Genomic DNA, 14,170 nt, shown 5'->3' with positions numbered 1-14,170 from the left:
TTTTTTTTTTTTTTTTTTTTTTTTTTTTTTGAGACGGAGCCTTGCTCTGTCGCCTGGGCTGGAGTGCAGTGGCCTGATCTCAGCTCACTGCAAGCTCCGCCTCCCGGGTTTAGGCCATTCTCCTGCCTCAGCCTCCCGAGTAGCTGGGACTACAGGCGGCCGCCACCTCGCCCGGCTAGTTTTTTGTATTTTTAGTAGAGACGGGGTTTCACCGGGTTAGCCAGGATGGTCTGGATCTCCTGACCTCGTGATCCGCCCGTCTCGGCCTCCCAAAGTGCTGGGATTACAGGCTTGAGCCACCGCGTCCGGCTATTTTATTCTTTATACATCACTTTGATCAAACCCTGAAGGATCTTGTTTACATATTTGCTCGTTTTACCCTATTCTGTCCCTTCTACCCCCACTAGAACGTAGGTTCTAGAAGGCAGGATGGGAATCTGTCTTGTTCATAAATACAGCCCCTACTCGTTCATAGTTAAGTCAACAAATATTTATTGGGCACCTACTATGTGCCTGATGATATTCTTTCAACAGATATTTGCAAAGCACCAAATTGTGTACCTGGCACTAGGCCTTGGTGATCTAGTGGAAAGCAAACGCCCACAGGATCCCTGCCTAAATAGCACCCCGCATGGAGAAAGTGAATTCTGACTGGGCCTGGAATAGGGAGATTCATATTCCCCACTCAAGGCCTCAGTTTCCCCCTTTGTAAAATGGTACTGCAGGGAGAGCTGGAGGACAAAATGACCTCCTCTGATCCAGCCCAGCTACTTTCTTCATATGCGGCATCTGAAACCATGATCTCCAGGTTTCCTGTAGAGGAGCGGGGGTTCCCACTGGAAGCGAGGGGTAGGAGTGCCTACATGTAGGGGGATGGGGATGCAAAGACCGAGCTCTGCCCTTAACCCAACAGGGAGGAAGTCTTCCCCTCTCTGAGCCTCAGTTTCTTCCTGCCGAAAATGGGCATCCCAGACGCCCCCAACTCGCAGGCAGTAAGATCGGACCAAAGTGCTCCGCAAAGCCGCGAGCCAGCCCGCGACCACGTGGGACAGTGGCTGCGGCGCGGGCGGAACCCAGGCTCCGCGGCTCGCGGCCTGCCCGGGCCTCTGCAGCTGGGGCGCCGGCGGAAGTGGGGGCGCCAGTAGCCGCGGACCTCGGTGAGTACAGAGTGGTGGGGGGTCGCCAGCAGGTTCCCTCTCCCCGGCCCCAGCTCTGGACGCCTACGCCAGTGCAACGCCCGGAGTGACGGAAAGAGGCAGGACCGCGCCTGCAGCGCCGGCTGGAGGGACGCTCTGGTCCCCAGACGCTAGTATCAGGGACTGTTGGGCGATCACCGGCTGCGGGAATGTCCCACGCGGGTGGGGTGAAGAGAAGGGAGAAGGCGGAAAACTCCCCCTCCGGAAAAATAATAAATGGCCACGATAACAGCAGCATCGGTGGCAGTCATCCCGCTTTACGTGGAGCGGAATCGCTCGCTCAGTCTGAACCAGGAGGTGGGAAGAAAGTCCAGTCCGAACGCCCAGGGCGGTGTGAGGAGTGGACGCCTGGGGGCCGGGAGGACCTGCTTAGTATGAGAAAAGGAGAGCAATGGGTGGTCAGGGCGGAATTGAAAGGAAACTGACCAGCCCCAGGGGAGAAGGGGAGGGGAGAGATTCTGTGCTTGGGGTTCTGACCTTCTCGGGTGGCCCCATTTAACTAATTTGCATCAAGATTCAGCAGCCGACGGTGTGTGTATGTGTGTGTGTCTGTGGACACGTCAGCACCTTGGTTAATTAATTAGGTCTGGCGGCTTCTGAGTTGACAACTCAGCTGGTTCCCCACCCCGGCAATTGTGAAGAGTTGGCCAAATGTTTGTCCACTGAGCTGATCTCTTCTCTGGAGCACCAAGGCTACCAGGAGAGAGGTCTGTGAAACCCCTGCCCCTGCCATTGACCTAAGTGTTGGGCTCTTGAATGTAAAAGACTAGTTTTGCAAGTTGTGGGGGATGGGCTTGGGCATTTTTCCCTGAATCCTTCGGAAATCCTTGCCTTGGAGACTGAAAGGATAAAGGCCGCTGGGGCCAGGTCACCAGGGAGAATGGATAATGTCTGCCTCTACCCTCCTGGGCACACCCTGTGTGACCTTTCTTTAACCAGTTTCTTATCAGGTTACACCTTGGCTCCACAGTCTGTCTTTCTGCATGGGGCACAGGTGAGGGCCTGAGTTTGCTCCCTCTTCCTCCACCCTCCAGCTGGCACCAAGGAAATGATTTTTTTTTTTGAAACAGAGTCTCTCTGTTGCCCAGGCTGGAGTGCAGAGGGGCGGTCTCCACTCACTGCAACCTCCATTTCCCTGGTTCAAGCAATTCTCCTGCCTCAGCCTCCCGCGTAGCTTGGATTACAGGCGTGTGCCACCACACCCAGCTATTTTTTTTGTATTTTTAGTAGAGACAGGGTTTCGCCATGTTGGTCAGGCTGGTCTGGAACTCCTGACCTCAGGTGATCCGCCCCCCCTCCCCCCCAGCCTCCCAAAGTGCTAGGATTACAGGTGTGAACCACCGCACCCAGCCCAAGGAAAGATTAGACCTGCCAGCTTCACTGGCCACTTGACGAAAATGGGGATTGCATCAATATGACCAAATCTCCCTTGGTTTTTTTCCTAATGGAGAATACAAGGCCCTATACTGACCCTCCCTTAATTTCATTTTATCCAGGGATTTAACAGAATTCTTTGGCCACTCATCTAATTCATTTAGTAAGTACTCACCCTGGAGACGAGGGTGTTTCTCTTGAAACTCAAGTGTTAACCTAGGCTCAGGAAAGACCCCGGGGGCTGGTGAGGCCTGACTAAATTGGAGTGACAGTGGTCAGAGAAATTAAAAAATGCAAGCAGGGCGTGGTGGCGTGGGATTGTAATCCCAGCTTCTCAGAAGGCTGAGGTGGGAGGATATCTTGAGTCCAGGAGTTGGAGATTAGTGTGGGCAATATAGGGAGACCTCACCTCAAAGTAAACAAGTAAATGTGCTTTTTAAAAAATTAGAAAATGCAAGGCCGGGCACGGTGGCTCATGCCTGTAATCCCAGCACTTTGGGAGGCCGAAGCAGGCGGATCAGGAGTTCGAGACCAGCCTGGCCAACATGGCCAAACCCTGTCTCTACTAAAAATGCAAAATTAGCCGGGTGTGGTGGTGCGCGCCTATAGTCCTAGTTACTCGGGAGGCTGAGGCAGAAGAATTGCTTGAACCCGGGAGGCGGAGGTTGCAGTGAGCCGAGATCATGCCACTGCACTCCAGCCTGGGTGACAAGAGCGAGACTCTTAAAAAAAAAAAAAAAAAATTAGAAAACGCAAATATCCCTTAATTCCATTCACGTGGTCTTACCTGTCAGGAAAAACAAAACAAAACAAAACAAAAAACCCTTGGAGTCTCCTTTGGCTGCTCTTTCCCTCAAATTATATAACCCTCATCCTGTCCATCAGCAAGGGCTCTTGACCTTTTTTTTGTTTTTGTTTTTTTGGAGACGGAGTCTCACTCTGACACCCAGGCTGGAGTACAGTGGCATGATCTCCGCTCACTTCATCCTCCACCCTCTGGGTTCAAGCAATTCTCCTGCCTCAACCTCCCGAGTAGCTGGGATTACAGGCGTGCGCCACCACGCCCAGCTAACTTTTGTATTTTTAGTAGAGATGGGTTTCACCATGTTGACCAGGCTGGTCTCATCTTGACCTCAGGTGATCCACCCACCTCAGCCTCCAAAAGTGCTGGGATTACAGGCGTGACCCACTGTGCCCAGCCTCGACCTTTCAAACATAGTCCCAGCTGACCACTTCTCCCCATTCCCACTGTCCCCAGCCCATCCTAAACACCATCTTCTTCCACCTGGAGCCCTACAGTGGCCTCCTCATTGCACTCCTGGTGTCTCCCTTCAGTCTCCTTGTTTATTGTGCATGCAGCGGGCAGAGGGTCCTGAGGACCCTAAGCCAGATCCTGTCCGTCCTTCACTCAGAACTGTCCAGCAGCTTCAGTCTCAGAGTAGAGACCCGAATTGTCATCACAGCCCACAAGGCGCTCTGTTCCTGTCCCCACCTCCTCCACGCTGGCCTCCTTGCTACGCCCCAAAGCCACCCTTTCCATGATCTTTGCATTTTGCTTTTCGCTCTGATTGGAATCTCCACATGGCTCCATTCCTAATTTCATTCAGGTCTATGCTCAAATGTAATCTCATTCTAGGGATCTTTCCTGGGCTCCCTTGAAACTACCCCCTGTCCCCCAGGCTGGTCAGATGTCTCCTCTGGACTCCTTCATTCCAGCCCTGCTCACTCTGGGTCATCACTGCCTGAGGACAGGTCTGTGTCCCCTATTGGACTGTGAGCCCACAAGGGCAGAACTGCGCTGTCTCAGTCCTAGATGTATTTCCAAGACCGCCCAACGTGGGTCATGCACACAGCAGGTACTCAGATGATGTGATGATAATGCTGGATAATGTGGATGAGTGTATTTTTTTTTTTTTTTTTTGAGACAGGGTCTCACACTCTGTCACTCAGGCTGGAGTGCAGTGGCACAGTTACGGCTCACTGCAGCCTCCACCTGCTGGGCTCAAGCGATTCCCCTCACCTCGGTCTCCTTAGTAGCTGGGACTCCAGTCGCACACGACCCATGCCCAGCTAATTTTTTTTTTTTTTTTTGTAGAGATGGGATTTTGCTCTATTGCCCAGGCTGGTCTTGAACTCCTGTGCTAAAGCAGTTCTCCAGCCTCAGCCTCCCAAAGTGCTGGGATTATAGTTGTGAGCCACCGCACCTGGCTAGAAAACTTTCCTTTGGTGCATAAAAATGATAGAAAATTCAAATTTCAGTGTCCCAGTAAGTAAGGTTTTGTTGGAGAACAACCATGTTCATTTGTTTCCATATTGTCTATGGGTGCTATTGTGCTACTTGGCAGAGCTGAGCAGTGACAGTAAAATACTTTACAGAGAAGGTTCACAGACCTCTGCTATGTATTTTGCCAAGAAGAAAAATAAAATAAAGTTAAAATAAAAACAATTTTGCCGGCCGGGCACGGCAGCTTACACTTGTAATCCCAGCACTTTGGGAGGCCGAGCGGGGTGGGCGGGGCGGGTCACCTGAGACCAGGAGATGGAGACCAGCCTGGCCAACATGGTGAAGCCCCATCTCTACTAAAATACAAAAATTAGCCAGGCGTGGTGGCGTGCGCCTGTAACCCCAGCTACTCAGAAGGCTGAGGCAGGAGAATCGCTTGAACCCGGGAGGCAGAGGTTGCAGTGAGCCAAGATCGCCCCACTGCACTCCAGTCTCGGTGATAGAGTGAGACTCTGTCTCAAAAAAAATTTTGCCAAGGAAGATTCTATTTGGGCCACCTGTGGGCATGTGAGATCAGTAAGATATGGCAGCTAATTATGCAGAGTGGGTGATAAGGTTAGATGCCTCACAGGGAGAGCTCTTTGTAACATTTTCTCTTCTTTTTTTTTTTTTTTGTGAGACAGGGTCTCACTCTTCTCAGGCTGGAGCACAGTGGCACAATCATATCCCACTGCAGCCTCAACCTCCTTGGGCGCACTAGAGCCTCCCATCTCAGCCTCCTGAGTAGCTGGGACTACAGGAGCGTACCCTTTGCCCGGCTAATTTTTCTATTTTTTCTAGAGATGGGATTTTGCTATGTTGCCCAGGCTGGTCTCAAACTCCTGGGCTGAAGTGATCCACCTGCCTTAGCCTCCTAAAGTGCTGGAATTACAGGCATGAGCCACCTCGTGCCCAGCTGCCTCTTCCTTTCTAAAATTAAAATTTAGTGACTGGGTGTGGTGGCTCAGGGGCTGTAATCCCAGCACTTTGGGAGGCTGAGGCAAGAGGATCGCTTGAGCCCAGATTGGAGACCAGCCTGGGCAATATAGTGAGACTTCATCTCTATAAAATAAAATTAATTAAAATTTTTATTTATTTGTTTATTTATTTATTTGAGACAGAGTCTTGCTCTGCTGTCCAGGCTGGAGTGCAGTGGCATGACCTTGACTGCAGCCTCTGGCTCGCAGGTTCAAGTGATTCTTATGCCTCAGCCTCCTGAGTAACTGGGATTACAGGCATGTGCTACCATGCCTGGCTATTTTTGGGGTGTGTGTTTGTTTTTGAGATGGGGTCCCGGTCTGTCGCCCAGACCGGAGTGCGGTGGCGCACTATCTCAGCTCACTGCAACCTCTGCCTCCCGGGTTCAAGCAGGTCTCCTGCCTCAGCCTCCCGAGTAGGTGGGATTACAGGAGCCCGCCACCATGCCCAGCCCAGCTAATTTTATTTATTTATGTATTTATTTTTTGAGACAGCGTTTCACTCTTGTTGCCTACGCTGGAGTGCAATGGCGCAATCTCAGCTCACTGCAACCTCTGCTTCCCAAGTTCAAGTGATTCTCCTGCTCCAGCCTTCCAAGTAGCTGGGATTACAGGCATGCACCACCAGGCTAATTTTGTATTTTTAGTAGAGTTGGGGTTTCTCCATGTTGGTCAGGCTAGTCTTGACCTCAGGTGATCTGCCCACCTTGGCCTCCCAAAGTGCTGGGCTTATGGGCGGGAGCCACTGCGTCCAGCCTATGTTCATGTCTTCTATAGCCATCTTTATTCCTTCCTCCCTCTTTGTGACCTGTTTGTCTGCATCAGTGTTTCATCTGGGGCTATCAAGAGACGTTTGACAATTCATGGAGACTTTTTTTAAAAAAAACATTGTATTGAGATGCAATTCACATTCACCAGTTCACTGTTCACCAGTGGTGACATTTTTGGCTGTCGTAACTTGAAGAGGGGATGCTACTGGTATCTATTAATAGGGGGCAGAGGCCAGGATGCTGCTCAAACCTTACACCTATGCGTTGGACAGGCCCCACAACACAGTAGATAATTATCTAGCCCCAAATGTCAATAGTGTCCAGATTGAGTAGCCCTGGTTCACATCCTTGGCCTATCTGCAGGGTCCTGTCTTGCAAGGAGCTCATAGTTCATGTGCAGAGACAGGAAGAGCCTAATAAGAAAAAGGACAATTTAGGCCAGGCACAGTGGCTCACACCTGTAATCCCACCACTTTGGGAGGCTGAGGTGGGCGGATCACTTGAGGTCAGGAGTTGGAGACCAGCCTGACCAACATGGTGAAACCCTGTCTCTACTGAAAATACAAAAAGTAGCTAGACATGGTAGTGTGTGTCTGTAGTCCCAGCTTCTCGGGAGACTGAGGCACAAGAATCTCTTGAACCTGGGAGGCAGAGGTTGCAGTTAGCCAAGGTGGCGCCACTGCACTCCAGCCTGGGCGACAGAGTGAGACTGTCTCCAAAAAAGAAAGAAAAAGGACAATTTCAGTCACCTCCCTTCTGTGCCTGGCCCCAGGGTCCTGGGTACCCAACGCTTGTCACTCAGCTTAGTTAGTCCTCACTAGGCTTTAGAGAGGAGAGGACCACCACAGGGAGAGCCACAGGGAGTGGTACAGCTGCTAACACGTAGGTCCTCCTCTCTCAGGTCTGTACCCACAAGGCTGGCATTTCCCTATATGTGTTCGACATCATAGCATAGTGCTTCATATGTCGCAGACATATGCCAGACATCACAGGTTAGTTAGGTCATTGAGTACCCATGGCAGCCCTGTGAGTTAGGGCTCTGTTTTACAGATGGGGAAGCAGCACAGATGAGTCAAGCTGTTTAACCCCAGGTCACACAGCAATACTAACAACAAGAGCAGTTCACTATTATGGAGAACCTAGTATGTGCCAGGCCCTGTCTGGCAGGAGCCTGCTGAATCCTAATAACAGCATAGGCAGCAATTGGGGCTATTTTTCCATACAATGGAAGAGAAAGCTGTCTCTTACTGAGGTCACACAGCTAAACTGGCCTGGGATCTCCACTCTTCATTGATTTTGTTGTTTGTTTGTTTTTTTTTAGAGGAGTCTTGCTCTGTCACCCAGGTTGGAGTGTAGTGGTGAGATCTCGGCTCACTGCAACCCTTGCCTCCCAGGTTCAAGTGATTCTCCTGTCTCAGCCTCCTGAGTAGCTGGGATTACAGGCATGTACCACCATGCCTAGCTAATTTTTGTATTCTTAGTAGAGACGGGGTTTCACCATGTTGACCAGGCTGGTCTCGAACTCTTGACCTTGTGATCTACCTCCGTTAGCCTCTCAAACTGCTGGGATTACAGGTGTGAGCCACTGCGCCAGGCCAATGTTTGTTTTTGAGACAGAGTATTGCTCTGTTGCCCAGGCTGGAGTACAGCGGCATGACCTCTGATCACTGCAACCTCTGCCTCCCAGGTTCAAGTGATTCTCCTGCCTCAGGCTCCCCAAGTGGCTGGGATTACAGGCATGTGCCACCACGTCCGGCTAATTTTTGTATTTTAGTAGAGACAGGGTTTTACTATGTTGGCCAGGCTGCTCTCAAACTCCTGACCTCTAGTGATCCTCCAGCCTCAGCCCCTAAAGTGCTGGGATTACAGGCGTGAACCACCATGCCCGGCCCATTCATGAATTCTCATTGGTCTCTATGGTAGGCAGTTTTCTGGAGGCTGGAGATCCAGCAGTGGGAAAAGCAAGGTGGCCACCTTGAAGCTTACGGAGAGAAAGGAGATGCAGGCAGATACAGGGAACTGAAAGTGCAAGGGCCCAAGAAGGGACTGCCAGGCATCGCGCCTGAGGATCAGCGAGGAGGCCTGTGTGGCTGGGGTGGGGAGAGCAAGCGTGGTAACCACGAGGGTGCCGGCAGGATCCAGAGCTCACAGGGTCAGCAGGGCTGTGGTGAGGACTTTGACTTTGTCTCTGAGCAAGACAGAAGCCACAAGAGTCTCTGAGCAGAGAAGACATGTGATCTGACTCGGGCATTAACAAACAGGGTGTGGGTTGTAGACTGGAGGTGGTGAAGGTGGAAGCCAGGGACCCAGAGGGGAGTTCACTATAGTACTCTAGGCAGGAAGCGTCTGTGACGGCAGCAGAATGCTGGCACTGGAAGAGGTGAGAAGTGTTAGGTTGTGAATAAATAAATATATGTGTGTGTGTATTTTTTTTTCTTTCTTTTTTTTTTTTTTTTTGAGACAAAGTCTTGCTCTGTCGCCCAGGCTAGAGTACAATGGCGCCATCTGGGCTCACTGCAACATCCGCCTCCCAGGTTCAAGCGATTCTCCTGCCTCAGCCTCCTGAATAGCTGGGATTACAGGTGCCTGCCACCATGCTTGACTAATTTTTGTAGTTATAGTAGAGACGGGGTTTTGCCATGTTGGCCAGGCTGGTCTTGAACTCTTGACCTCAAGTGATCTGCCCACCTCTGCCTCCCAAAGTGCTGGGATTACAGGTGTGAGACACTCCTTCCAGCCTTATACATTTTTTTTTCTCAGCCTTTCTTTGTCTTTTATGACTTTAATATATATATATATTTTTTTGAGACAGAGTCTTGCTTTGTTGCCCAGGCTGGAGTGCAGTGGCGCAATTTCGGCTCACTGCAAGCTCCACCTCCCGGGTTCACGCCATTCTCCTGCCTCAGCCTCCTGAGTAGCTGGGATTACAGGCCCCGCCACCACACCCATCTAATTTTTTGGATTTTTGGTAGAGACGGGGGTTTCACCTTGTTAGCCAGGATGGTCTCGATCTCCTGACCTCGTGATCCACCCGCCTTGGCCTCCCAAAGTGCTGGGATTACAGGCGTGAGCCACCGCGCCTGGCCATGACTTTAATATTTTTGAAGAGCCCAGGTTAGTTGGGCTGTTTTTGTTTTTGTTTTTTCTAAGACAAAGTCTCACTCTTGCCCAGGCTGGAGTGCAGTGGTGTGATCATAGCTCACTGCAGCTTCAACCTTCCAGGGCTCCAGTGATTCTCTTACCTCAGTCTTCTGAGTAGCTGGGACTTACATGAGTACATTGTCATGCCTGGCTAATGGTTTTTATTTTTAGTAGAGACAAGGTCTTACCATGTTGCCCAGGCTGGTCTTGAACTCCTGAACGCAAGCAATCCTCTCACCTTGGCCTCCCAAAGTGCTGGGATTATAGGCGTGAGCCACCATGCCTGTCCCCGTTGTCCTTGTTTGGCCCAGAGGCTGGAAGGTCACTTGAGGCCAGGAGTTGGAGAACAGCCTCGGCAACATAGTGAGACCCTGTCTCTTTAAGAAGAAAAAAAAGGGCCGGGCACAGTGGCTCACGCCTGTAATCCCAGCACTTTGGGAGGCCGAGGTGGGCAGATCACAATGTGAGGAGATCGAGACCATGGTGAAACCCCGTCTCTACTAAAAATACAAAAAGTTAGCCGGGCGCAGTAGTGGGCGCCTGTAGTCCCAGCTATTCAGGAGGCTAAGGCAGGAGAATGGCGTGAACCCAGGATGTGAAGCTCACAGTGAGCCGAGATCACGCCAGTGTACTCCAGCCTGGGGGACACAGCGAGACTCCGTCTCAAAAAAAAAAAAAGAAGAAGAAAAAAAGGAATAACACAGAATTGGTGCCCTGTCCTTCTCAGTGTCCCATTCCTGGAGATGTTGGCTTTGATCACTAAGTTAAGGGGGTGTATACCAGGTTCCTCCACTATAAATTTGTGTTTGCCCTTTACAGTGAATGAATATCTTATGAGTCTGTTAATACTATGTAGCTACCTTATACTTCATCTAACTCCCATCCATGTTTTTTTTTTTTTTTTTTGACACAGAGTCTCACTCTGTCACCCAGGCTGGAGTGCTGTGGTGTGATCTCCGCCCACTGCAGCCTGTGCCTTTTGGGTTCAAATGATTCTCCTGCCTTAACCTCCCAAGTAGCTGGGACTACAGGCACATGCCACCACACCCAGCTAATTTCTGTATTTTTGGTAGAGGCGGGGTTTCGCCATGTTGGCCAGGCTGGTCTGGAATTCCTGACCTCAAGTGATTCGCCCACCTTGGCCTCCCAAAGTTCTGGGATTACAGGTGTGAGCCACTGCACCCGGCCTATCCACACATTTTTTTTTTTTTTTTTTTTGTGACGGAGTCTCGCTCTGTCGCCCAAGCTGGAGTGCAGTGGCCAGATCTCAGCTCACTGCAAGCTCCGCCTCCCGGGTTCACGCCATTCTCCTGCCTCAGCCTCCCGAGTAGCTGGGACTACAGGCGCCCACCACCTCGCCCGGCTAGTTTTTTGTACTTTTAGTAGAGACGGGGTTTCACCGTGTTAGCCAGGATGGTCTCGATCTCCTGACCTTGTGATCCGCCCGCCTCAGCCTCCCAAAGTGCTGGGATTACAGGCTTGAGCCACCGCGCCCGGCCCACACATTTTTGCATCTGTATCTTTTATATTTATTTACTTGCCAGTCTACAGTAAGGATTATATTTTTCTTCTCTTCCTTATTCATTTATTTATTATCAGTATGGATTATGGATTTCTGTTTTACCCAGTGGGTTATAATCTGTCACTATCATTATTGTATTCAAATGATTCCAGATTTGGCCACTGGGAGACCTTTCAAGCTAGCTCCTGCGTGAGTGGGAGTCTATCTAGAAGACAGAATTTCCTGATGGATTGGATGGGTTGTGTGTGAGAGAAAGGTGGGGTTTGTTCTTTTTTTTGAGACAGTGTCTTACTCTGTCACCCAAGCTGGAGTGCAGTTGCACGATTATGGCTCACTGCAGCCTCCTGAGTAGCCCAACTAATGTAAAATAATTTTTTACATTAGTTGAGCCTCCTGGGCTCAACTAATCCTTCTCCCTCAGCCTCCCGAGTAGCCCAACTAATGTAAAATAATTTTTTTTTTTTTTTTTTGTAGAAATGTGATTTCACTATATTGCCCAGGCTGGTCTCAAACTCCCGGCTTCAAAGTGATCCTCCTTCCTTGGCCTCCCAAAGTGCTGGGATTACAGGCATGCGCCACCATGCCTGGCCGAGTTCATCTTTTGGCAAGTATTTATTGCCTAGAAGTTGAGATAAAGCTGTTTTAAAAGCAGACAAAGGTCTTTGCCTTCATGGGGCTCATGTTTTTGTGCATGTGACACTTTGTTTCTGATCCAAGCCACTGAGGAATGATGGCACAGATTTCAGCAGGGTGGATCGGTTTGGGACAGGTGAAGTGGAGCTGCCTAGGTAGACCAGCCTCTGCTTCCACTCCTCCCTCCTTCATTAGCCCCATGCTTACCATGTAATGACTTCCTGCCCTTTTTCTTCACTCAACAGCCAAGACAATGCAAACTCCAGTGACCATTCCTGTGCCTGTGCTCCGGCTGCCCCGGGGCCCTGATGGCTTCAGCCGTGGCTTTGCCCCTGATGGACGCAGAGCCCCGTGAGGCCAGAGGTTCCTGAAATCCAGGAGTGTCCCATAGCTCAAGAATCTCCGGAATTCCAGGAGCAGCGGGCCCGAGCTGCCCTTCGGGAGCGTTACCTCCGCAGCCTGCTGGCCATGGTGGGTCGTCAGGTGAGCTTCACGTTGCACGAGGGTGTGCGTGTGGCCGCCCACTTCGGAGCCACCGACCTGGATGTGGCCAACTTCTACGTGTCACAGCTGCAGACTCCCATAGGTGTGCAAGCAGAGGCGCTGCTCCGATGTAGTGACATTATTTCATATACCTTCAAGCCATAAAGACATTGTGTTCACTTTTCTGCTTGAGGCTAAGCCACTGTATCCCAGGCCTCCCAATGTTCCCAAGCCAGGAACTCTGGGCCCCATGGAGTTATGAGCTCCCTTGGAATTTTCAGCCAAGCTTTAAGCAAGTCTGGACTCCTGAGACCTCCTGGGTCTAGTCAGTAAAATTCTGCAACTCTAGGAATTCTAAGATTCCATTGGAAGGAATGCTCTACCTCACAGAACTCTGAACCCTACAGAAATATGGGCCTGCTGCCATTTCTTGAAGACCAGGGCATCGGGGTGGGGTGATAAAGGAGACAACCTGCACGGGGACGTTATTAAAGAGGCTGCAAAGTTTAGCCACCCTGAAGATACTCCCCAGTGCTCCCCTCCTGCTAAAGAACCAGTTACCCCAGGAAAATTCGACTCCTGTTTTTCTTTCTTTAATTAAGTATACCCACGGGGATGGAGTCATCTTTAGGAGCTGGTAGGGTAGTTATCCCAGGGCTGAATCCAGTGGGGCTGGGCTAAGTAGGACAGGAGCCCAGATAAAGGTGTAGGGGCTGCAGGGCCGCAAGTCTCCTGGAAATGCTGGAGTGACCAGAATGCCGGGATTGAGAGATTAGGATTTGATTTCATTTTGGGGCGGGCGGTGGCTCATGTTGGGTCACGTGGTCGTGCCCAAGCGCTCCTCCTGTTGCCCCACCTGTGGTTGCTGTGGACTGCACACGACAGCAGATTCGCTGTCCCCTCGTTGGAGGTGAATGGTCGGATCTCGAGTGGCGGCGCCCCTGATAAAAGGCCGAGGATTCGCGATCAGGGTGCAACTTCATCCCCTCCTCTTTTCTCTCCAGCCTTGTAGCTTGGCCGTTCACATCACGCGATTCACTAAGCCCCCTGTCACTAGTAACCTTTCAGGGCATTGTTTAAAAAGAAAGCAGTTTCTGTCCCCTTCTGTAGTTCTCTTAAATTCAGGATGTAAGCGAAGCCTTCCATTAAGTAAAGGTGAGCGTCGTTTTGTCTCAGTCGCGAAAGTGCGGCGGCCGATGATGAACCGCGCCAGGAGCAACCTCAGCTGCCTTCAGTCGGTTCGTGACGCCTAGCTCTCGAGTTGCCTTGGCGACGACGCGGCTCGCTCCGCCCAGTCCCCTTTTATGGTTTCAGCCCCACCTCCTTCAGTTTGCCGGGTGCGCTTGGGAAAGCGTGGCGAAAGTGCGGCGGCGAATGTCAAACGTTGGGTATGAACCTAGGGGTGTGGCTTGAGCTCGCGCTGGTTTGTTCTTGCCTCGGTGACCCACCAGCCTTGTCACCCAGGATTTGGGTTGGCAGATTCGTCTCTCGCCTTTGGAATTTCTATCTTCTCCTAGGTTTTGTTTTTTAAAATCAGGCCTATGATACCGTTCATGGGCTCATATTTATTTTAGCATTGCTCATGGGCTCATATTTATTTTAGCATTGTGATTTAAGTTGTATTTTATGCAACTACCCCTATACAGAGAGCTGTTGATGTAACTGCAGCGAGCAAATGGAAGACTGGAGACTACCGAAGAGGCCGAGGCTTCGTCTCCGGGGGATCCCTCTCTGTCAGCATCCATCAGCTGTACTCATATATTGAATGCAGCTCCTATCCGTCTTTCTTTTCGACTTCTTTATGCCGTTAC

General features: G+C 50.8%; 1 protein-coding gene and 1 long non-coding RNA gene across 2 annotated transcripts; one reads left to right on the top strand and one right to left on the bottom strand.

Annotated features, from left to right (window-relative positions):
- Positions 1-298: 298 nt before the first annotated feature.
- On the top strand, positions 299-12,930 carry GEMIN7 (gem nuclear organelle associated protein 7). Its single transcript, XM_017874383.1, is given in 4 exon segments — positions 299-1,493; positions 1,781-1,903; positions 12,122-12,226; positions 12,229-12,930. Coding segments are annotated over 4 exon segments (672 nt in total). The 5' UTR covers positions 299-1,345; the 3' UTR covers positions 12,525-12,930.
- On the bottom strand, positions 6,677-12,388 carry LOC108531111 (uncharacterized). Its single transcript, XR_001886065.1, has 2 exons — positions 12,084-12,388; positions 6,677-6,993 (listed from the first exon to the last, which is right to left on the bottom strand). It is a non-coding gene; the product is annotated as an uncharacterized LOC108531111 (long non-coding RNA).
- Positions 12,931-14,170: the final 1,240 nt, after the last annotated feature.

Source organism: Rhinopithecus bieti, unplaced genomic scaffold (genome assembly GCF_001698545.2).
Source record: "Rhinopithecus bieti isolate Rb0 unplaced genomic scaffold, ASM169854v2 scaffold_7888, whole genome shotgun sequence".
Taxonomy (NCBI): Eukaryota; Metazoa; Chordata; class Mammalia; order Primates; family Cercopithecidae; genus Rhinopithecus; species Rhinopithecus bieti.
The sequence above is the reverse complement of the archived record's forward strand: the minus strand, read 5'-3'. Positions and strand labels throughout refer to the sequence as shown.